This window comes from Myotis lucifugus, unplaced genomic scaffold, assembly GCF_000147115.1.
Source record: "Myotis lucifugus unplaced genomic scaffold, Myoluc2.0 scaffold_459, whole genome shotgun sequence".
In the NCBI taxonomy this organism is placed as follows: Eukaryota; Metazoa; Chordata; class Mammalia; order Chiroptera; family Vespertilionidae; genus Myotis; species Myotis lucifugus.
In genome coordinates this window covers 73,059-97,072 of record NW_005871507.1, presented here as the reverse complement: position 1 = coordinate 97,072, position 24,014 = coordinate 73,059, and the positions used below count along the sequence as shown (strand labels likewise).

At 45.5% G+C, this 24,014-nt stretch overlaps 1 protein-coding gene across 2 annotated transcripts in view; it reads left to right on the top strand.

Annotated features, from left to right (window-relative positions):
* Window positions 1-189: 189 nt before the first annotated feature.
* The window catches only part of LPCAT2 (lysophosphatidylcholine acyltransferase 2), a 51,552-nt gene continuing 27,727 nt past the window's right edge, over window positions 190-24,014 (top strand). Inside the window, exons 1-8 of one of the 2 annotated variants that reach the window (XM_014445498.2) lie at window positions 190-447; window positions 4,311-4,450; window positions 7,573-7,790; window positions 9,300-9,412; window positions 11,691-11,751; window positions 13,060-13,118; window positions 14,578-14,612; window positions 17,937-17,991. In XM_014445498.2, coding sequence (XP_014300984.1) covers window positions 277-447; window positions 4,311-4,450; window positions 7,573-7,790; window positions 9,300-9,412; window positions 11,691-11,751; window positions 13,060-13,118; window positions 14,578-14,612; window positions 17,937-17,991 — 852 coding nt within the window. In that variant the 5' untranslated portion in view covers window positions 190-276. The remainder of the gene's footprint in view (window positions 448-4,310; window positions 4,451-7,572; window positions 7,791-9,299; window positions 9,413-11,690; window positions 11,752-13,059; window positions 13,119-14,577; window positions 14,613-17,936; window positions 17,992-24,014) is intronic. The other variant, XM_006103058.3, reaches the window with a different exon arrangement.

Sequence of the window (24,014 nt, the reverse complement as noted above, 5' to 3'; positions counted from 1 at the left end):
TAAGGGGAAGCATACACTCCCCAAGGGGCAGAGCTGTATCCCCCCAGGAGACTACCCCCAGCCCTCTATCCTAAGCGGGAAGGGGCGGGAACCAGAGGCCCGGGGGCGGGGGCGACACCCGGCGGCGTTAGGTAAACGGCGGCCTGCGCAGCTCCCCGCCGCCAGGAGCCTGAGGCTGGGACTCCAGTGCCGCTCGGTTCACCTTGCCGGCGACGCGGGCTCTCGCGCTTCGCTCCGCGCGCGTCTCTTCCGTGGGGTCCGAGGCCCCGCTCCGCCATGAACCGGTGCGCCGAGGCGGCGGCCGTGGCGGCCACGGTGCCGGGCGCGGGCGTGGGGAGCGCGGGGATGCGGCCGCAGATGGTGCCCCGCCAGGCGTCCTTCTTCCCACCGCCCGTGCGCAACCCCTTCGTGCAGCAGACGCGCCTGGGCGCGGGGAGGCGCATCCAGGTGAGTGTGTGCGTCAGAGAGGAGGCAGCGGGGCGAGGGGCGTGGGCCAGAGAGAAGGTGCATCAGGCGAGGGGCGTGGGTCAGAGAGAGGAGGCAGCGGGGCGAGGGGCGAGGGTCAGAGAGAAGGTGCATCAGGGGCGGGGCGTGGGTCAGAGAGAGGAGGCAGCGGGGCGAGGGGCGAGGGTCAGAGAGAAGGTGCACCAGGGGCGGGGCGTGGGTCAGAGAGAGGAGGCTAAGCCAGGTGAGGGTCTTGGGTCAGAGAGAGGAGGCAGGCCAGGTGAGGGGCGAGGATCTGAGAGATGAGAGGGTCTGAGGGTGCCATAGGTGTGACAGGGGAGGCATCTGAGGGGGGCGTGAGTCTGGGAAGCAAAGGTTCTGAGGGAGAAAGAGCTGTAGATCCGAGAGGAGAGGCTTGTGCAGGGGCCACGAGTCTGCAAGGGGCGGAGAGGTGGGTCCGAGGATGGAGGGACCTGGAGGATGGTCTGGGGGTGGAGGGGGCGTGTGGGAAGGGAAGGTGCAGAGCACATGTGGGTCTGAGTCGGAGGTCCTAGCCAGGAGGACGCATTCATTCCATGCGGAGAAGGGGGAGTGGATCCGTGAGAACTTCCATTGGAGTGTGAGGATGCAGCTGGGGGCCAGCCTCCACAGGAGCGTGGGTTTGGGGAATTTTGTTTGTTTAGGGAAGGAGAGAAGTGAGTGTGGGATGGGAAGGGTGAGTGAGAACGCAGAGAGCCCAGGTCTGGGGTTGGAACAATAAGTAAGACTGAGAAGACCCAGCCGAGCAGAGGCATCAAGGGTAGGAAATGGGAATCCGGGAAAAGGGATGATGAGGGTCAGCTTGGGGTGTTTCTTTTTGGCCCCGAATCAGTCTTCACCCAAACACTTCTCCCAGATTCGAGGATGAGAGGGAGCCCGGATGCTCCTCCACTGTTGACAACGGCCACATGCAAAAAGGAAGTGTCCTTTCCTGTCCTTTTTCTGGTAAAGCGCTGCGTTTCCCATGAACAGTAACCCTCACTCTTCGGACTTCCTCTTTGGTGAAGTTAGTGATCAAAGAACAAGATAGACTACGCAAGCTTCATTGGTCCCCTGTGGTCTGTATGGGGGTGGGGGCAGATGTTTTCTTGTCCGCATCACAGGTTTCTTTCCTTTGGATTGGACATAGTGTGATGGATGCACTGAGACCATCCATGGTCTTGGGCAGTGCAGGCAGGCCGAGTGCTGGGCTGAGCAGCATGGGTGGTGGTGGGAGTGATGACAGACGGGTGTCTGGATGAAGAAGGGTGTGAGAGGAAGGGGAAAACCATGTCGTAACAGCTCTTTGTCAAGAAATGAGACATTTGAAACTGGGATCTTCATGTCTGTCAGTGGGTAGAGGTTCCCATTGTGTCTTAAAAATGTAGAGACACTTCTGAGGGCAGTGACTGTCATTCATATTTTTGAAAGAGGATCAGAGTGGCAGACTGTAAGTATTTGTATTGCAGCCGGAGGAAATTATTGTTTTTTAATAGCCTGTTACGGTTGAGGGAGCACTTCCCAGTAACTACAAGAGCTGAGGTACAATGGACAGGTCACTGGTCTCAGTCAGAGAACATCTCATGCCCTGCCCCCCCCCCACCCCACCCCCATTCGTTGTATGTCTCCAGCCAAGTCACTTACCTGCTCTGAACTACACTTTCCTCATCTATTAATTTGGAATAAAGTACATCAAAAGAGGAATAAAATTAAGTGAAGCAATGTGTGAAACAATCGGGTATTGTTCGTTGATCTTAATATTGATAATGATGCTATTGGTTGTCTACATTTTTAACGTAGTACTTAAAAGTTGCTATTTGTGTGGAAAGGAATGGAATATAGTCTGGGTATTTATTTTAAAAGCTAAAAATCCACGTAGACCAGAGATGCAAAATAAGTTTCAGTGGCTTGAATGGTCTGGGTAAAGGTAGATGTAATTGAAAAACAATGTTGGCTATATTATCCAGTTTAAAAGGTGGATATACTTTTTCATTTAAGTATGACTTGGTGTGAATAATTCAGACTAAATTTAGTTTGAATTCAAATTTAATCTTGAGTGATGATCAGTGTCTTGCTCAAGGACTGTTATCACTTTTGCATCTCATGTCAGGGTTTAGCTTGCCCCTCCACCCCCACTTCTCTTTTTTGACTGTTTAAGGTTCTGCTACTGAGTGGCATGGGAAAAGAGTAGCCTGGCTTTCATTTCCTCAGCAGAATATGGGATGGAAATGAGTGTTTCGTGGTAATTGTGGGGCCATTTACCATATAAAAATATCTGTTTGAATGCCTACTATGTGCCAGGCACAATACACTTCTCTGGAGATACAGCAGTGAAAAGAGAAATAAGGACCCTGCCTATCTGAAGCTTATATTTCACAGAAAAAATTAAACAAGTACAAAAACATATAATTTCATGTTTTTGTAAGCGCAGAGAAGAGGATAAGCCTGATAGAGTGTTGAAAGAATGTCTTTCTACAGAGATGACATATTACCAAATAGAAATGTGATGGAGAATCCTCCTAATTTTTCAGAATTACTCAAAATTGCTCTACATGGAAGAGGCACAGAAAAAAAAAAGGTTGCTCACTATTTGACAACTTAATTAAAATCCATGTTACCTGCTCATTTTGAATGTTAATGAATCTTCTACTAGGAATATCCTGTAACCTCATCACGACTTTTCCTTCAGGGTCTATGCTATGGTCCTTTCTTCCTTTCAGGATTATTTCTTGGCCATTGGCCAGGCTGTCTTTATTTGAGCTGCCTTGGAGCCAACCCACTGCCATCTTTTCTCATCAGAATTGCAATCCTCATTAAAAGGTACCGTGAAGAAATTGGAAAGGCAAACCATGGGATGGGAGAACATATTTTCAATACATATGTCGATCAACAAAAGACTCTTAGGAAGAATATATAAAGAACTCCTGCAAAGGATATGAGTAAGACTACCACCCAGTAAAAATGGGCCAAAGACTCGAACAGGCACTTAAAATAACAAGTTAAAGCAATGACCAACCAACACCTGAAAAACATGCTCCGTCTATCAAGGAAGTGTGAGTTAAAACCTCAGTGAGCTAGCAATTTCCACCCACCAGCATGGCTGCAAAGACTGTCAACACCAAGGATTGGTGAGGATGTGAGGCAACAGGATCTTTCATACTGGTTATTAGACATGCACAATGGTACAACCACTTTGGAAACCAGTTTGGCAGTTTCTTACACAGTGAAGCATGCTCTGACCCAGCAGTTTCACTCCCAATGATACGAACATATATGTTCACACAGGGACGTGAACATTCACCTTCATAGTCAAAAACTTACAATAAGGCCAGCTGTCCATGAACAGATGAGTGGATAAGTGAGCTGTGATCTATCCACACAATGGAATCATACTCTGCAATGAAAAAGACTGCACTCCTTACGCATATGGCAGCATGGTGGAATCTCAAAAATACGGAGTGAATGAAGCCAGACATAAAAGTCCATACTGTGTGGTACCATTTAGGTAAAAATCTAGGACAGGCAAGACTATAGTGAAAGAAAGTCTCAGTGTTTACCAAGGGCTGGGGAGAGTGTATTGACTGCAAAGAGGCACAGGGGACCTTTGTTGAGTGACTGGAATGTTCTATATCTTGATCGTGGTGGTGTTTGCATAGCAATATACATTTGAAAAACGCATAATCTACACACTTCAACTAGGTGCATTTTATTTTATGTAAATGGTGTCTTAGTAAAGTTGATGTTTTAAAGACACTAGCAACACCAGATGTTGGCCGGTATGTACAGTGGCTGAAAGGGACATTTTAAAAAAGATACAGCCTCTTATTTTAATCAACTTTGCCTTTCAGACTTTCTTTCTTGGAATTGTCCTGCTTCCGGTTCGTGCCTTACTGCTTGGCTTAGTTTTATTACTGGCGTGGCCATTTGCTGCGATTTCAACAGTATGCTGTCCTGATAAGCCGACCCATCCAATAACTGGTTGGAGGAGGTAAGAAATCGTTACATCAAAATATTAAGTAAATCGCCATTCAGACGTTCAGTTAGTGATCAGTAGTTTTATCTAACTGCTACCTACTCAGTTTTCATTACTTATTTTTGTTTCTCAGATGAGACTGTTCTTAATTGATCATATGCAGGAATTACTGCCCAAGAACAGATCGCCTTTTGTTGAAGTTGTTGCTTCCTAATATTAAAACGTTTTGTTTTCTGAATTATTGCCAAAGAGGGATAGATCCCTGGTTCTCAAACACCCGGTTAGTGTACCTGACACCATTGCAGTGGAAAAGTACCCGGCTTCTTTCGTTGTTGTTCTTCCTGAGTTTTCACATTTGCTTTTGTCCCTCTATAATAACTACATACTTCAGTAAGTGATATAATTAAGTGGACAAATTATAGTATATTAACTCATTACTTTAGTGATGATGATGATTATTATTTTAAACCTCACCCAAGGATATTTTCCCATTGATTTTTAGAGAGAGTGGGAGAGGGAAAGACAGAGAGAAATAGCAATGTAAGAGAAACACATCGATGGGTTGCCTTCTGCACGAGCCCTGACCAGGGCCCAGGCCGGGGAGGAGCCTGCATCTGAGGTATGTGCCCTTGACCGGAATTGAACCTGGGACTCTTCCGTCCTCAGGCTGATGCTCTATCCACTGAGCCAAACCAGCTAGGGCTTTAGTGATTATTATTAACAACAATTTCATTATTTGAATCAGTATAGCCAAGTTTTATTAACCATTAGCATTGAGGCCACTGGAACTGCTTTTCAAGCAGTATGTAATTAGCCTCGTGCTAGAGAATAGACTAATGATAAATTGGAGTTACTGGTAAAAGTCCATTCCCATGGGGCAGAACCCACTTGTTGCCATACGAACGTATGTTCTGCAAACGAAGGCCCTTCACGAGGACTCCTGGGATTTCATAGAAACCCATAGGTGAGTTTTAGGGCACTGTTAAACTTTCTGAAATTGTGCACATTATTTTTTTTTTTTGTACACAAAGGTCTATTCCAGGGGTTCCCAAACTTATTTGGCCTACCGCCCCCTTTCCAGAAAAAATATTACTCAGCCCCTGGAAATTAATTTTTTTTTAATTTTAATAGCAGTTACTCATCGCCCCCAAATGCACCTGTGGCCATCACCGCCCCCCCTGGATCGCTGCAGCGCCCACCGGGGAGCAGTAGCGCCCACTTTGGGAATCACTGGTCTATTCCTTTTATCTCAACCTCAAATGAGACTATGTCCTCCCAAAATTTTGAGAAACACTGTTTTAGGAGCCTTTTAGGAAATATGCAGTTTGCTATTCAATTCATGTTCGAGTGAACAATGTCAACATGAAACACATGGAAGCTGGTGTGAACTAGAACTAAATCCACGGCCCGCAATGCCCTGGGGAGAAATTATACCACCTCAATCCTTGCAAATCAGACTCCCTTGTTTTATGACTCTAGGTTGTCTGTCACTGAAAACATACTGCAAGTGACATTTTTCTTCACCCACTGATTCCTTTCACTTATTTCCGTGGTTGCTATTATCAGTGGCTTGTAGAAACCTATGATAAGGAAAAGAACAGTAAAAGGTCAGAAAATAGATAAAATAAAGGTTGGAAAAGGAAGTTCTGTTTTCTTCAATGAAGCCTCCTCTCAAACAGGTAACATTGGAGTTATTATGCAACACTAGACTTTTAGCCATTTAAAAAAAACCCATACATTTTAACTAGAAGTCTGGCGATTTTAAATATGGGGTACTTTGGAATGTAGCTGTCAGAAGCTTCATCACTATGAATCGGAAATAGGACTTGTGGGAACTCCATGAAAGAGGGAGCTTTTTTTAAAAAATATTTTTATTGATTTCAGAGAGGAAGGGAGAGGGAGATAGAAACATCAGTGATGAGAGAGAATCGTTGATTGGCTGCCTCCTGCACGCCCCACACTGGGGATCGAGCTCAAAACCCAGGCCTGTGCCCTTGACTGGAATCGAACCTAGGACCCTTCAGTCCGCAGGCCGACGCTCTATCCACTGAGCCAAACCAGCTAGGGCTAGAGGGAGCTTTTTATCACTACATCAATAGAGATCTTAACTCTCCACGGAAGGGCAAGAAGGAGAGAGGCGGCCATTCCTCTGGGTCCCCTGGAAAAGCACTTTGGCTTTCTGTGTCTCACTTCTCCTTGCTGTGAAGTCAAGGTCAGACCAACTTCCTCAGCAGCTAGTTGCTTCATCGTTCCTCACTGTCATCGTACAAGATGGTTGAGAAAATTAGACAGGAAGCCCACTTGCTAAAACTCCCATCAGTTGTCTTATGGGAGGATGTATGTAGTATTGTATTTTCATGAAAAGCTATAGGTGTTTCCATTTCTAGGGGTATATGTTTTGGTTTCTCTACTCATTGGAGTCTATTAAGGACAGGGGCTGGACTTTACTTATCTTGTGTGTCCAGCACAGTTCCTGGCACAATGTGATGAATTACTCATCTTTAATGACCGATCCTTTGGAAAACGTTAGCAATCAGATTTCCAGAATTGTCTAAGTGAATGACAGTGAGATGGTGAATTTTCTTAAGAGTCTTGATGATGTCTTAGAAGGCTGACTTCTTAAAAAGTATTCCTAAAATAACGCTGAGGACAGTTTCAGCATGAGAATTCTAAAAGTGTTCGGGGAGATAGCGGCATCTTTGTTACTCACACGTAGATTCCCTGGAAGGGCAATACTGATTTGAACTTCTCAGAGGGATGTGTGTTGAAAACTCACTCTATTCACTTTAGAGTCACAGAAGAATAGAGCCGCTTACTAGCCATATGTCCTTGGGAAAAATTACTTCTCTGCGCCTCCGTTTACCCATCTGTAAAATGGGGATAATAATAATATAATAGTAAGTAACACCTGTTGTATAAAATTGGGCCGAGGATTAAAGAAATTCATATAGGTAGAGGATTTCGAATGGTTCCTGGCAGAAAGCGTTCCATGGAAGTGTTAGTTATTCTTCTTAGCTTGTATTTTAAAATGAAGTGTTCTGATACGTTTGGGGTTCCACGTTGTGTTTTAGCGTAATGCCCAGCATTAGCTGCAGTGAGCAAAGCTAATTCTGTCCTTTCCATGTGTGTTTTCAAAGGAAAATTACTCATCCCGTTTTGAAGTTTCTGGGCCGGGCCATGTTCTTCTCGATGGGGTTTTCAGTTACTGTGAAAGGGAAGATCGCAAGTCCCGTGGAAGCCCCGATTTTTGTCGTGGCCCCCCACTCCACATTCTTCGATGGGATTGCCTGTGTCGCCGCGGGGTTACCTTCCATGGTTTCTCGCAACGAGAATGTGCAGGTGCCTCTGATTGGCAGTAAGTACTTGTAAGGTAACGTGGATGAAAGAGTTCCACATTCGTGCCTTGTAAAAATCACATTTAGTTTACTGGTAGGTTTTTAAGACACTTAAAAATAATGAAATATCTCAAACATATTTCCTTCCTTTTAATGAGGTACGATATCGAAAGAATGACTCTATGAAAAAAGATTAAACTTCCCTCTATATGAACCCTTGTAATTCTTTTAAAATCTTACTTTTAGCACTGTACCATCATCTCTTTCTGTTCTTTTTTTAAAATATATTTTATTAATTTTTTACAGAGAGGAAGGGAGAGGGATCGAGAGCTAGAAACATCGATGAGAGAGAAACATCGATCAGCTGCGTCCTGCACACTCCCTACTGGGGATGTGCCGGCAACCAAGTACATGCCCCTGACCGGAATTGAACCCGGGACTCTTGAGTCCCCAGGCCGAGGCTCTATACACTGAGCCAAACCAGCTAGGGCTCTTTCTGTTCTTATATATAAAAGGCCAGTTTTTCAAATACCAAACATGCTTGATTTTTTTTTGAGAGAGAGAATTTAACCACAGAATTTGTGGAAGCGCCCGATGCATGCTACTTCATGAATTTCTCTTCAGGCATTAGGCTGATGAACACACTACATTTTTTTGTCCTAACTCTGCTTTTTTCATTTCCCCCAAACCTCCACGAGGGACCCATGTGTAAATCTCTAAAAATTATGATGTGGAACAGTAAGTGCTTCCTGCCGTAAAAAATAATGAAGCAAGCGAAATGTTTTTCCCACCCGATGCTTGCGTCCCTCCCTAGGGGAATGGTCTCCAAGTAACTGCTCCCTGTGGTCCCAAGGTCATTGCAAGCATCAAACGATGAGAGAGCGAGCATAAAAGTTGCCTGATGTGGCCTTGGTACCTGTGGAAATACTAGTCATTCATTCGGCTAAGAACAACGCTCTTTTTCAGTGTGACTCCTGCTTTGTGTAACAAGCATTTTCCTGAAAAGTCGCATAGCAATGGATTTTTGGTAAATTGAGATTTACTGTGCATGTGCTAGGAAGGTAGGCATTTAAAAGATGGTTGTGCTGAAAATTTTAGTAAAATGAATAGTAATTGCTTTGGACTCCTGTGTACTATGAATTCACATAACCAGTTTTCGGGACGTCCCTAAAATAAAATCAGACAATCTTGACATTTCAAAAGTTTAATGTCAATTGAGGAAGAAGACCTGTAGGGAACAAATTGCATTTACTGTTTTTCATATTCCTGCTGCTGATGTCTGTGAAGTCAAATGAAATGTTTTTAGCTAGAAATTTTCCACCTCTCCTTTTAAAACCAGAAGCTAAGCTCTAATAAACTTTGAATTAGAGGGTGTGTGTGGTGTTTTTTTTAAAAAGTTGTTCTCTTTTATTTGCTTTCATTTTAATTTCCATACAGTTTGTTTAATGATTTACCCAGTGTTATCACGTTGGTAGCGTTAACCAAAAAAAAAAAAAAAGGCTTGGTTGTAAATTTTGTTTGTTTTAAAGGACTGTTACGGGCTCTGCAGCCAGTGTTGGTATCCCGCGTAGACCCGGATTCCCGAAAAAACACAATAAATGAAATCATAAGGCGAGCAACCTCAGGAGGGGAATGGCCCCAGGTAAAACCCAGGCGATGTTGACGTGAATACATTGAGAATTGAATCTGAGAAGCCCCCTTCCCCATGGGATACTCAGGGAATTAAATGTATCATTCTTTTTTTTAATTATCCGAACTCTTTGAACCAGTTTTTACTTTGTGTTATAAAGAGTAAACTCCCTACCTCTCAATTTATTTTCCTTTGTAAAGACGAGATGCTAATGCTCTGTTGTACTCAACAGTATGGAGGGCTTATGCTAAAAAAGTAGTTAAGATCTTGACTCTTATCTGAAGTAAATTTGGATAGAGCTGTTCAGTTCAGGGGGGCATGTCAGAATCACCTGTAGCAGCTTTTCACACTTGACCATCTCATCACCCCCTTCCACTGGAATGAATGCCTTTTGAAGGTGAGGGAGGGGCAGCACTGATGGGAGAAAGAAAGCCCCATGGGTGATGCTGGTAAGTATTTCTCTACCTTTGCCCAGGTGAAAGCAGGTGATCGCTAGCAGAACTAATGGCCCCGCAGTGATCTGGCCATCCCTGACGATGTGTAGATGTTAGAGTACCCAGAAGAGCATGGCCCACTGGGAGGCTGTAGAAACCACGGCATGTGAGGAATCTATATATATAAAAGCCTAAGCGACCGTTAAGACCGAACGACCAAACGACCGGTCAGCCAGTCACCAGGGGGCAGACGCTCAATGCAGGAGCTGCCCCCTGGTGGTCAGTGCTCTCCCACAGCTAACCTCCCACGGCAGGCCAACCTCCTGGGGTCCCTCCAACCTGGCCAGCTGGCCCTGATTGCCCCGATAGGGTCTGGGCTAGACGGCCCCAATCGACTGATCACCGGCCAGGCTGAGGGACCCACTAGTGCACAAATTTGTGCACCGGGCCTCTAGTGGTTTAATAAAAGTGAATGAGGAGAAGTGGCATTTGGAATAAGGGTTCCATTTTTCCTCTTTGGATCCAAAGAATAGATCTAGGACTGGTAGGTGAAAGTTAACACGTAGGTAGATTTCCACTCATTTTGCTCAACTCGAGGAACTTACTGTCCAGAGGGAGAATCGTCTGATATGGAATCCTTTTCTGAAACCACAAGCGGGGGATATTATAGAGAGAGTTCAAGCATTGGAAATGCTCGTTGACTTTTAATGCCCCCTCCAGCTCTGAGACTTCGTGATTCATTGTTAACAGGGCAGCTAGAGAATGTCCGCTGAATGAGTCAGGGTTGTCATAGAAAACCAGTTTCTTTTTAAATTGGAGGATGGAATGGGCACCTCCTCGTAATTTTAATTGTACAAATAACCTTTTATAGTGGCGATTTAGCCTAATGATGTTTCTCTCTCTAATTATTATGAAATACTCATTACTAGCTGCAGGGGGAGCAGGAATTTTCTATGTTGTTTTATGTACTTGGCGATTTATTCCTTGCTCAATTCGAAACACGTCAGAAAATCAGTGAATGGGAAACTGACTCTACTGTGTGTCTTTCACATGGAAAACATAAGGAAGTATGCTCATAGCTACAAACACTTCCTCAAAAAGATACAAAGTTGTGTTTCATAGCTCAACAAATTCAAGTAAGGACAAAGCATATTGTAAGCTGCTGGCTCCTCCTTTTCCCTCCATGCCTTTTGTTGGGAGTGATATCTTTTTTTTTTTAAATATATTTTATTGGTTTTTTACAGAGAGGAAGGGAGAGGGACAGAGAGCTAGAAACATCGATGAGAGAGAAACATCGATCAGCTGCCTCCTGCACACCCCCCACTGGGAATGTGCCCGCAACCAAGGTACATGCCCTTGACCGGAATCGAACCTGGGACCCTTCAGTCCCCAGCCCGACGCTCTATCCAGTGAGCCAAACCGGCTAGGGCGGGAGTGATATCTTTTAATGGGAGAACTGAAACAAAGAAGTAGGGAACGATGTGGTTGAGGATGTAGAGCAGCAGCAGAAAAAATGTAATATTGCCTACATGTTGCCCTTGACTGTGACCTAGGTCTACATCATCTTCCCAATCTGTTCAGATCCTAAGTATCACCAAGAAACATTTGCTAAGTGTATATTCTAGTCAAAGCTTTAATCTATTTTCTAATTCCTTACTGGGCAGACTACATGTCTGGTAGAGGAAGACCAAATGCCTGTCATCTGACTCTGGCTTTCGTTAGAATCAAGGGTTAGCCTTTGATTTCGTCTCTGTTTTATAAGAATTGGCAGCTATCTGTGAAGTATGTGAGAAAGTGAATGATGAGCTAATCAATTCATTAGACTGAAATATTAAATCTATTCCTTTTCTTCCAAGATACTAGTTTTCCCAGAAGGTACTTGTACTAATCGCTCCTGTTTGATTACTTTTAAACCAGGTGAGATCAATTAAATTACGTATTGTGACAAAGTCGTATGGGCGATTTCTCGAATGATTTGATAGTGATGTACAAACAGAACGCGTTGGTTTGCTCTGAGCGTTGCTTCTTTTCCGGCAAAAAGTTCTTAAAGTTACGAAGCCACAGAATGCACTTCTTTACTTTCTCTTTTGGTCTCATAACCCCTTCTTCCTGGGAGAGAAAGAGAAAGAGAGAGAGAGAGAGAAAGTGTGTGTGTGTGTGTGTGTATGTGTGTGTGCGCACGCGCACTCAACCTACTGGTGAATTTTCCTTTTTCTCCAAGGACTTGGTCACAGGCACCCAGGGTCCTGTGTCATCAAGTGGAAACCTGTTTCAATGATCATTATCATGCCTTCTAAGGCTCGTTTAATTTTTTTAATATTATCAAGCCACAAGTTTCATAGTAATGTGTAATTTTACAGCACTTGGCAATACAGTGGGGCCTTGACTTACGAGTTTCATTCGTTCCATGACGGAGCTCGTAACTCAAATTACTCGTATGTCAAATCAATTTTCACCATTACAATGAATTGAAACGCCATTAATCCGTTCCGGACACCCAAAAACGAAGTTTTGCAAAATAACTGCAAGCACAAATGCGAGCACAACAGTGATGCTTCAACTAAGAGCTAACCGCTTAAAGTGAACGAGTGAGACACGTGATGCTGGGCTGATGTTGTGGCGTTCACTGTGACGTTCGCTGCGCCAACTAGCGGTGGGGTATCTGAAGCTGGCTCGTAACCGGATTTTAGCTCGCAACTCAAAGCAAAAAATCGGCCGGGAGACGGCTCCTATCTCGAAAAACTCGTTAGTCGGGACACTCGTAAGTCAAGGCCCCACTGTACTTTAAAACGTTTCTGTATTGGCTGCCAGAATGCTCACAGCCAACGTTAAAACCCACTGTTGTCAACTGTGGTAGTTCTGGCTTCAAGCATTTGGTTTCGTCTCGATTTTCTTACTTCCTCTTTGCCTTGATTTTTGCCATGACTTCGAAAAAGAAAGTCCCTGTCAAATAATAGGTATTTGGAAAATGAAAGCAGATGGGGATGTAAGTAAGTGACTATTTTAAGTGACGGACCCAGCATTTAATATTCTGCTTACATAACTCTGCATTTTCAAAACCTCGCCTTTTGGTAAACGCAAGGGATTTACCAGCATCTCGCAAATAGTTTCTTATGTGTGCTCTGAAGGCAGTTTCTGTGTGTCCTTTCTTACTACATTTTTTTCTCTGTTGTAAAACCTGTACCCACACAAAGCCTTGGTAATAAGATTTCATCCTGGTCATAGGCGCCTTCATCCCGGCGGTGCCCGTGCAGCCAATCCTCCTCCGATACCCCAACAAGCTGGTAAGCACCCTGTTTCCCTCTGGGGAGACTTTCAGGCATTCCCAACAGCACAGATGCCCCAGGGCCCCTTCCGGTCATTTGAACGAAGGTCTGGAGAGATGAGTGGCGGGAGCAGAGGGGGAATCTCGTTGCCCTTGGTTTTTAAGCGTTGCCCAGACAGACCTGTGTTTGTTGATGCCAGGACCGCATTCTGGTTTTGCTACGACGAAGCCACATGCGGACGCCTCCTCGGCTTCTGCTCTGTTGTCACTGTGGTGGTGCGGTGCACCCTCAGGTTCAGGGTCTCCTTAGAAAATTCGCATCCATTTGTGCTTTTCGTGAAGCCGAGAAGGAAATTCTCCGGAGTCACTGGCCGTGGCTGGTGGGCGAGGATTAAAGAGGCAGGGGAAGGGTGGGGTAGGCTTGGCGTTTAATTACGGGCCCCGGACTTACTGTCTGTGTGACCCCTGGCAAGTAGCTTCAATCAGAAAATATTTTAAAAGGACCTAAAACCCTCCAGAAAGTCCCCATTTGGCTCAGGAAATGGTCACTTCTGCTCCTGGCGGGCACCTGGTTGTCTTGTGGGCATGGATTGTGCCACCATTCTCCTAAGCCCAGGTTTTCGGAGGATGTTGGGGGCTGAGAGGACCTTCATTTACCAGGGAATTTCCATAAAAAGGCAAGATGTAGTCGCTAATGGCCTGTTAGTGAAGATTAGGAGTTCTCGATCAAGTCAACTTTCTATTCAGTGGCTGGTTTCGCCACCATGGATGTCTGTAGTTAAAATGAAAATCTATCAGACTTTTACTCATTGTATTTCTGACTATGGGTTTGCATTTTTCATTTATTCAACTTCCTTCACTTTGCATTACTTTATTTATTTAAAAAAATATATTTTTTTATTTCAGAGAGGAAGGAAGAGGGAAAGAGAGATAGAAACAAAGAATCATTGATCGGCTGCCTCCTGCGCGCCCCCTACTGGGGATTGAGCCCGCAACCCGGGCACGTGCCCTTGACCAGAATCGAATCTGGGACCCTGTAGTCCACAGGCCGATGCTCTATCCACTGAGCCAAACTGGCTAAGGCCCTTTGCATTACTTTAAACTTTTCTCCCAAATTATTCGCTCTCTCTCTTTAGAAAAACTGATGTTTTTTGGGTTTTGTAAGCAAATTCATTATCCAAAGATGTTCATATTCAGAGGAAAATAGCTAAGCATGCACGGTAGATTTTTTAAAAGTCAGAACAACTTAGTTCCATAAAAAGGTGGTTACATAAAGGAGCCGGATCTTGGCTTTGTAGATATATGATCCAAGAATGCATGGTTCAGTCCACTGTTGTTTAACAATAACAACATGCTGGTTCTATTTTCCAGCATCATGCTTTTCATTGAGAGAGCCCATGCTTACCCGTATTGAAATAAGGTTTCTGTTTCATTTGGTATTCTCGGAACTAACAGCTTAAATACTCTTGTTGTTGTAGGACACTGTGACGTGGACATGGCAAGGATATACATTGTAAGTCGCTCATCTCTGTTATTTATATACATTTCATTCTAGTGGGGAAAAAGAAAGTTGTGTTTGTTTGTTTTTTTAAAAAAGACTTGCTTTTGTGAAAGTAAAGATTTCTAATCAGATCCTTAAATCTTGTAGCTGACATGTCTCCATAGAGAGCATCCCTCTCCTGCCCATTGACCCCGTGGCCCCATGTACAGAATTCCTGCCTTGTCATGTTCTAATGGGTCTGCAGGGCTTAACCATCGCCTCTTGGCAACATCCCAGCGACCTAGTTTGCATCCTCTGTAGCTTTAATTCTGTGGTTTCCTTTTCATTGCCGACTCAGCACTATCTAATGTCTTTCTTGTTATTTTACTATTTATATTTGGGCTTAAGCAGTCCGGAGTAATGCAGTCCTATGGCCTAAAGCCGTGGTCGGCGAACTGCGGCTCGCGAGCCACATGCGGCTCTTTGGCCCCTTGAGTGTGGCTCTTCCTAAGCCTTAGGAGTACCCTAATTAAGTTAATAACAACGTACCTACCTATATAGTTTAAGTTTAAAAAATTTGGCTCTCAAAAGAAATTTCAATCGTTGTACTGTTGATATTTGGCTCTGTTGACTAGTGAGTTTGCCGACCACTGGCCTAAAGTGTGAGTTGAGAAAAGAGCTAACCAAGCTTGCAGTTCCGTTCTGGATGGGAGAAGCATAGGGCTCAGCAGTTTCTGAAAACCCTTCAGAGAGGAGAGGAATGCAGTTTCACTCTTAACCAAGCCGGAGTGAAACGGGCCTTTAAATAGGACGGAACCTGTAGAGCCTCCGTCCGCGGCCTGTTTATGTTTCGGTGGGAAACATGTCAAACCCCTGGATCGGGGGGCTTTGCCAGGGGTTTTCCGGTCATGCCTTTGATACCGTTATGCACAGAATTCAAGGACCATTGTTGGTGGACAGGTGACAACCATGTGGAAATATTGAAAAGGAAATCATTTGCTTTCAAAGTATACTATGGGCTCCCTCCCCCCTTTGACTAACCTTTTTAGACAATCCCAACAAATTCTGAAAGTCAGATATTGCTACACTTTCTCTCTCCAATTTGTGCGTGTGAATTGCTTTGAAATAATAAACTTAAGTCAGACATTGTAACGGATGGACCAGTTGCACCTGTTACCTCTGATCAACATGTCAGATGGGTATGTTCCTCTTACACTGCGGTCCTTGAAGCAAGGTCAACTGCACCCAAAATAAAGAGCAGAAATCGCAAAGGGCATCTAGACATCATGTTACCGCTCACTCTCCAGGAAATCGGTGCACTCATTTGGCTAGAATAAAACTTTCATGGTGCTACTGGTTGTGAGTAACGGTGTTCAGTTTTTTAACGAGGGAAACTTAGGAGAAACAATTAGCACGAGAGCATTTTAGAGAAAGAGGTGCCTAAAAATTGGGTGGAGAGTGTATCTCCATATCCTAACATGGGCCATCCTTGGAGCCTTCACACGTTGAGTTCCTTAAGGAGCTGGTGAGTTTGGGTTCACTGTTCAGTCAATATGATTTATTTATTTTTTGTCCAGGTGGATGTGAAGGTCAAACAAGGGAACGCTTTTCTGGAAGGGGCAACGGGGTTAGAAAATAGAGGATTTTTAGTTCATCAAGCCTTCCAACCTGGGAAGTGTATGGTAAAGGGGAAACGGAAATAGGAGAGAGAATTCGGAAAAGAAAGAGGGAAAACCAGGTGGTCAGAATGAAAGATGTCTTAGGACTTAGCAACCAACACAGAGCCTTCAAAAGGCACCCCTCTGTGTGTCCACACACCCCATTGCACTCACTTGTGGGAACGCTCATGCCCACCCCTGTCCTCTGACCCGGTTCCTGGTGTATTCAGCTCTGTGCCTGTTCCTGCTAAATCAGCTTTCTCCATCGCCCTTGCTCCATGCGCTACTCGGGACGCGGGTTCTAAGAAATTCTACCCCCAAGCAGATACCCAGGAGAGGACTCATGAATTTGGGGAATAAACTGAGAGAAAGAGCAGCCATGGAAAAGCAGATCTGTGTCCGCCCAAGAAGTGGTGTTTGCTTTGTGTGTAATGAGAATCGTAGGTGTGGTTCTATTTATTTATTTTTTTTACAGCATTTAGAATTATCTCTTCAAATCACTGACTTCCAAAGCTCAATTAAAGAATAATTACGGCAGACAATATGGGTTGACTTTGTTTGCTTGCGGTTGACAGTGAAATATTTTCTTCCCCCGGTAGATGGAAGATTTGAGAACTGATACTTAGGTTAACTGTTTACAGTTATGAAATTGGTCGATCTATTTTTCTACATTCTCTCTTTAAATTCCTTGTTTAGATGCCTAAAGTTTTTGTCTTAAGTCTCTTCAAGTAATTGTTTACAATTAAATCATATGTTAGCTGCTTTAACAGTAAAACAAAAAGTTTGGTTGGTTGTTTTCACAAACATGTAGTCTGATCCACTTGGCCAGATTAAAATCCCATAGAACTCTTATCTGGAGAGTCTGTATATATACTAGAAAGCTTCAAGTTGGAACAACTATTTCAAAAATTATTTTGAGAGGGTTGATTGTAACCATCTCATGGAAACCTTTGTCTAGCTTTACCATGACATTTGAGACTTTTCAGAAAATTCCCCCACAGTGAAAACATTAGTAACGGAGACAGTTATGATTCAGTTTCTGCTTTTAAGAAAGGCCGACTGATTTTGTTTTTTAAATATCAGAAAAGAGTTTAATAATGTTCTACTCTGGAGTTATCCTGTAAACACATTTATGAATCTTAAAAAACTTGGCCTTGGGTAGTTTCTCTAGGGACATAGGCTTTTGAATCTGAGTTGTCAAGGAGATTTCAAAGTTGGGGTTCAGTCTGCTGAGCTGCAGCTCTGACTCACAAATACATACATGGTATTGCATGTAGGGATTGAACTTATGCTTTATTTTTTAATATTTTTATTGCTTTCAGAGAGGAAGGGAGAGGGAGAGAGAGAGAGAAACGTCAATGATGAGAGAGAATCATTGATCGGCTGCCTCCTGCACACCCTCTTCTGGGGATCAAGCCTGCAACCTGGGCATGTGCCCTGACCAAGAATCAAACTGTGACCTTCTGGTTCATAGGTAGATACTCAACCACTGAGCCACACCAGCCGGGCAGTGATTGAACGTTTGAATGTCAAGAATAATCTGAGTCTAAGGAGTGTTACAGCTGCCATGGGGCATTTATAAACCCAAAATATGTATGATGTTTGGCCTGAGTGCTCTGTGTGCGGAAAGGGGTTCTTGGGTAATATTAGACGATCCTTGTCTCACCGTGTAAAGGGAACTTCTCTTTTTCCTCTTCAGCTTTCAGCTGTGTGTGCTCACCTTCTGCCAGCCCTACACGAGGGTGGAAGTTGAGGTAAGTCATTCAAAACGTGGCCGTGGAACTTGAGATTTGGCCTTTCCTTTTATTTTGAACTAGAGGCCCGGTGCACGAAATTCATGCACAGGTAGGGTCCCCAGGCCTGGCCGGCCATCAGGGCCAATCTATGGGGCCATCTGGGGGCAGCTCCTGCATGGAGCATCTGTCCCCCTGGTGTTCAGTGCGCGTCATAGCGACCAGTTCCGTTCGGTCAGTTTGCATATTAGGCTTTTATTATATAGGACTCCTTGTCTGCAGAGACCAGATGTGCAAAGATCGGAAGTTAAACCCACCATCTTTCAAATAAGCCCTGTGTACAAATTGTGCATCTAAACCCAGGCGATCAGGTCTAGCCCTTAGCGTTGGATCAGGAAACACCTCTAACTTCTGGGAACCTCCAAGGTGTAACCAGCCTGGCTGGCCAGATTTGCACCACCCTTTTCTACGTCTATATTCCTTTCAGCGCCGACCTCTGCCAGGTTGAATGCTAACCCTTCACGTCCCAACCTCAGGAGCCACAGAGGCCGAGAGCCCCACAGCTCCTTGAGGAGTAGTGGGCTCTGGGAGCCTGAGAGGTGCTGCCTGGGTCGTGGGAGAGCCACGCGGTCAGGAGCGCAGGGAGAGCCCGAGGCAGTCGTATCTGGGAGGCAGCCCGTATCATCATTCACAGGACAGTCTTTGGGTTGGCGTTGCGGTGGCAGACGGGAGTGGGGGAGTAATGAGATCATTCTGAAAGTCTGACCACATTTTTTAGATTCCAGGTTGTTCCCAGAAGTATTCTTAGTCTCCAGGAGTGATGTGGGATGGACCCCTGAATTCAGAATCTACTTGGGTTTACGGATGCTTTCAGGTAGCCTGTGAAGAGAGACGGTCAGATATATACCTACATGTCTATACTATACCTCCAGCAGGCCTAGCAGCAGACGTGGAAATGCATGTAGGACTGCACTTTTTTATAGAGCCCATGTGTTAGTGGTCAAATTGTGTTACGACAGAGGTATGCAAATTTCTCATTCTCCTGCCCTGACCACTGTTACACATTTCCTTTCTGTCTCATGTCTGGCTTTCTCTCTCTTTTCTTTTTTCTCTTTCTTTTCTTTCTTTCTTTCTTTCTGCTCCTTCCTTTCCTCTCTCCTTTCTCCCTTATCTCGCTCCCTCTTTCCTCTCTTTCTGTCCCTCCCTCCTCTCTCTCTTTTCCTCTCTCTCTTTGAGTTACAATATTTGCATTCTCCAGCCGGTTCTCAGACCTGTTTGACCTGTTTGGACAATATTTTCTAACAATAAAAGAAAAAGAATATATTCTTTGTCCAACAACTTCACAAATAAAAACGGCTTTCGACCATTAGAAATACCTGAGTCAGCAGGGATTTGGTGTATGAGGATTGTGGTGCCAGGCACAAAGACGAGAACCTACGGATTTCCGATTTAGAATTCTTATTTTAATTATATGTATTTTAGATCTGCGATGCCTTTCACCCAGGGGACCCCTAACAACTATATGACTGAGTATTTTTATTCCCCAACGTTTAGCTGGGCACCCCCACACCCTGGCTCAGGGCTCTCCGGGCTGGGCCCGGTCTCAGAGGTGCCAGCTGGCGCCGCCCCACACGTAGCTTCGTTAGAAGTCTCGGCTCATTTAGCTGAGCCCGTTCCAGTTGTCTTGGCTGTTCAAAGGCACGCTCCCCTCTTTCCCGTTCCTTTAAGATGGATGGGGATCCTACGTATTATTTTTGACATGCGTTTTTAGAACTTCTTAACTATCAATCAGGTAAACCTAATTCAGGATGTATCTATCCCTCAAGAAGAGGACATTCGCCGAGCCCATGTGGCTCAGTGGTAGAGCATCAATCCAGGAGCCAAGAGGTCACCGGATTTCATTTCAATGCCGCCACGAGCCACCAGAATGTGCCCGAGCAAATTACTTAAACCTCTCCCTGGCTGTGTGCTCCCTGGTAAAATGGGAGTAACACGTATTTTATAGGGTCGTTAGGACTAAATAAGGGTTACTTATGCGCTGGCACATGGCTGGGGTTCGGGGAGCATTCACCTTTATTTCCCTGAGCACGTAGATTGCTCCGTTCTTTCTAAAAGGAAGCGGCAGGTGTTGTTCAAAAGCACCTTCCTCGTGTTGCATTTTCTCTTGGAAACCTGGAGAGAAGAATCGCGGAGGAACCAGCACTGCCCATTTGTGAAGACGGATTCCCTAAGGTTATTTTCTGCTCCTCGGAAAAGGACATGTTTGTGTGAAAGCGTCATTCATCCATCTCTCTCTCTCAATCTCGTCTCGTAATCATCGACTTGGGAGAGAGGTCAGGAAGCAGTGAGTGAACCGGTTCTGCGAGGACCGGGTGTTCATAGAAGGACTGGCTGCGGGTGGCAGGTGGTGGCCGTGAATTACAGGCCGAGGAGTTGGACGACATCTGGCGTGCAGCCTAAGGCCCAGGCGGAGGTGGGAGGAGGTGGGAGGCCCCGGGAACAAAGGCGCAGACGAGAGGTGTTGGTGTGGGAAATAGTCCGCCAGCCTGGGGCAGGCGGTGCCGCCAGCAGGGTGGCCTCGGAGGGAAGGGAGCTGCGGAGTCTGGCCCAGGTGAATGGAAAGGGAATTCACGTTCCCAGGGCTGTCATAGGGATGGAGGGACGCCCCTCTCCCGCCTGGGTGCCCTAACTGGGTCTATGAAATAACTTGGCATCAGGTAGGTTACCAGGGGGGAAAGTGTGCACATTTATTCATTCTTTAATATGTGCACAAGGTGTCACAGGGAATAAAAAACGGAACACCTGGGAACAGCGGTGGGATTTTTGAGAGCTCATCTTCCATCTGCATAGACGAAGGGGAGGGAGGAGGCAGGCCACGCAGGGGAGAGCAGATGGCTTTTAGGAAAGGCAGATGGGCCCCTGGAAGCATAGATGAGAGATGGGAGAGTGTGTGATGGAGTCAGCCACTAGTCTCCCCTCCTCTGAGGGGGGCCAGGCTCCCTGTCCGATGAATCTTTGCAGGAGGGGATTTGTGACAGTTGACTTCTTATTGGGGGATCTGTCTTCGGGGGGTGGGGGAGTAATGCAGAGGAAGCCTCGCCCCTATCTGTGCTGCTTTTCCAGTGGCCTCAGCTGTAGAGAATCAACTCGTCCAAGTGGCATATGTTGGGGTGGCCTTCACTGTTGTCCCTCTGAAGCGGAAAGTGAAATGCCTTCGCGGCGAAACGTGGACTTGCAACCTGAGAAGCAGAGCCTGTGTTGAAACAGTTAGATGTGAGGGCAGCAGATCAGAGCGGGCCCGGCCGGGAAGGGGCTGCCGGCAGCAGGGACATGCCGTCCAAGCTACGGAACCCGATCCTCGCCCATCACGTGGACACGAAGGAAATAGACTCGGGCCTGGGACGACATGCTTGGGCCCGCCTCCAACGACAAAGGGAGAGCTTCAGCAGAAGGGAAACGGACCGGGAATGCTTTTCCTACTTAGAGGCAGGATGGCCACCTCAGGAACATAACAGTTCAAGCAGCTGTGAGGACCCCGTGGAAGTTGACATGGATTTGTCGTAGCCTCAACCCATAAGGTTTTTCTGGTTTTTAAAAATATGTTTTTATTGATTTCAGAGAGAGGAAGGGAGAGGGAGAGAAACATCAATGATGAGAGAGCATCATGGATTGGCTGCTTCCTGCACGCCCCCTACTTGGGATGGAGCCCACAACCCAGGCATGTGCCCTGATGGGGAATCGAACCGTGACCTCCTGGGTCACGGGTTGACGCTCAACCACTGAGCCACAAGGTGACCAAGGATTTGTGACTGGCACCGTGGGTGTGGCGGTGAGAGAAAGGCCACGTGGACGTGTCTGACTCCCCAAGACCAGGGCCGCCAGGTGGACAGAGGCTGCAGGAGGGGCAGATAAAGAGGGATGAGGAGGGATGAGCAGATCCTGAGAGGCTCTCGTGCTCTAGGCAGGACCCGGTAGGACCCGGTTGCGGGAGAAGTAAACACTCCTAGGCCACGAGGGAAAACTGGCCGGAGAGCTTGTCTGTCCGAGGAGGAGATGCGAGTTGCAGGTTCACGTCCACGGCTGAAATAGAGCTGAGGAGGATCTCTGTGGCCAGGTGAAGAGGCTGTGAAGTCCAGATGGCAGATGGGCCATCAGGTGTGGCTACGGGGAGGTGACGAGAGAAGGTGAAGGTGAAGGGAAGACTTGGGGTCAGGAAGCCGCGGGGGTATTTAGACGTGTCTCAGGGGACAGTGATGGATCATAGCCTTTTGGGTGCATCTTCCTTCCCAAGGAAAGGGTGTGTTCACATGGTGAGCCGCGTGCAAAATGGAAGTGTGAGCTAGAGGGCAAGGTCTAGGCCCGAGGAGAGGTGACTTTTTATTAGAATTTCCATTGAGTTGCTACTCAGGAGGCTTGGGGCCCATGAGGGTCACATCTAGACTTTTCATTATTTTTTTGCTCTCCGTGGATAAGTTTTCTCCTCAAGCACAGAAGGCCACGTCCATATGAGAGTTACTAAAACTCATCTTATGGAAAATACTATCTGCAATCAAAGACCCAAAGCCACAGCTCATTGTATTGTGATTGGTTAACAATGAAGCTGTTTGTATATGCTACAAACCAAGTATATTCTATGTCAGTGATCCTTTGGCTTAAAAGAAACAACAACACAAAACCAAGAACCATAGGGCAATATAAAATAAGTTTTCTCCTCAAGCACAGAAGGCCACGTCCATATGAGAGTTACTAAAACTCATCTTACGGAAAATACTATCTGCAATCAAAGACCCAAAGCCACAGCTCATTGTATTGTGTTTGGTTAACAATGAAGCTGTTTGTATATGCTACAAACCAAGTATATTCTATGCCAGTGATCCTTTGGCTTAAAAGAAACAACAACACAAAACCAAGAACCATAGGGCAATATAAAACTTGAAATTATACTATTTTGTTAGAGGTTTTATGAACATTGATTTTGAAGCACTGTTTTCTTCCTTGGATTGCATTCTAAGCAAATAGAGATTTTTACCAGAGCAGGCTGAAGGGAGTTTTTAGAAATACTTATTTGCAGACTTTGGTGCTCTGGATATATAAGTGATGTGGGGACCTCTGGTGGCTCAGTTTATTTTTCCATCTTAAGGAATAACGATATGAAACAGGAAGCTAGACACAGGAGTCCAGTTGGAAAGAATGCTGGAGATCATGTAGTCAAACTTTTCACTTCACAGGAGATGATGTTAATAGAATGAACGAGCAAAGTGAAATGACATATAGCAGGTTATCTTGTCATTCCTATCCACTTTAGCTGAGAAATTTCCCTTGCGCCCAAGCTGTCCTCTGCACCCCACTCCCTCTGTTCATGGTCTCACCACCTCTTGCAGGTTGATGCCTAGGGTTCCCCCTGCTCTTAGCTTCTTCCTCTTTGGCGTATCCATTCCCTTCCACCAAAGGCACTGCTCAGACACTCGGACCTGCTCATGCCACTCCCTTGCTCAAACTCCCTCTCCGAGTCCCCATTGCCCACAGGCTTCTTGTCATGACTCACAAGATGTGAAAACACATCTTCGTGAGTCCAGAAGAGGTGTTTGTTACACAAACCTTCCTTTTTATTCCCAATTGTGGCTCTTGAGTCAAAAAGTTAGCTCTATTGTTTAACCTCTTCTAGCCACATTCTTCTATCCGATGGAAATGGTGGAACATGCCTCAAGGAATTGTTAAGAGAGTTCATGGTCTAAAGACTCTAATAGAAAGTTCTCAGCACATAGTAGGTGCTTAATGGATGGGCTTAGCTTATTGTCATAAATTTCTACCCTGGGACATGGAGAGCTCCGGAGGGCAGGGACCTCCTTGCCACGTCTTCAGGGCTCAATGCGCGGCCTGGCACGCGGTAGAGGCCTAAGTGATATTTACTGAATGGAAGTGAGCCATGGAACCTTGGGCCGGTCATTTGATCTTTGTGGGTCCCAGTTCCTTATGACTGAAATTGGGAGGCTCAGTGACATGAAATAATGCATGTAAAGCACCTAGCACGGTACCTGGTTCAT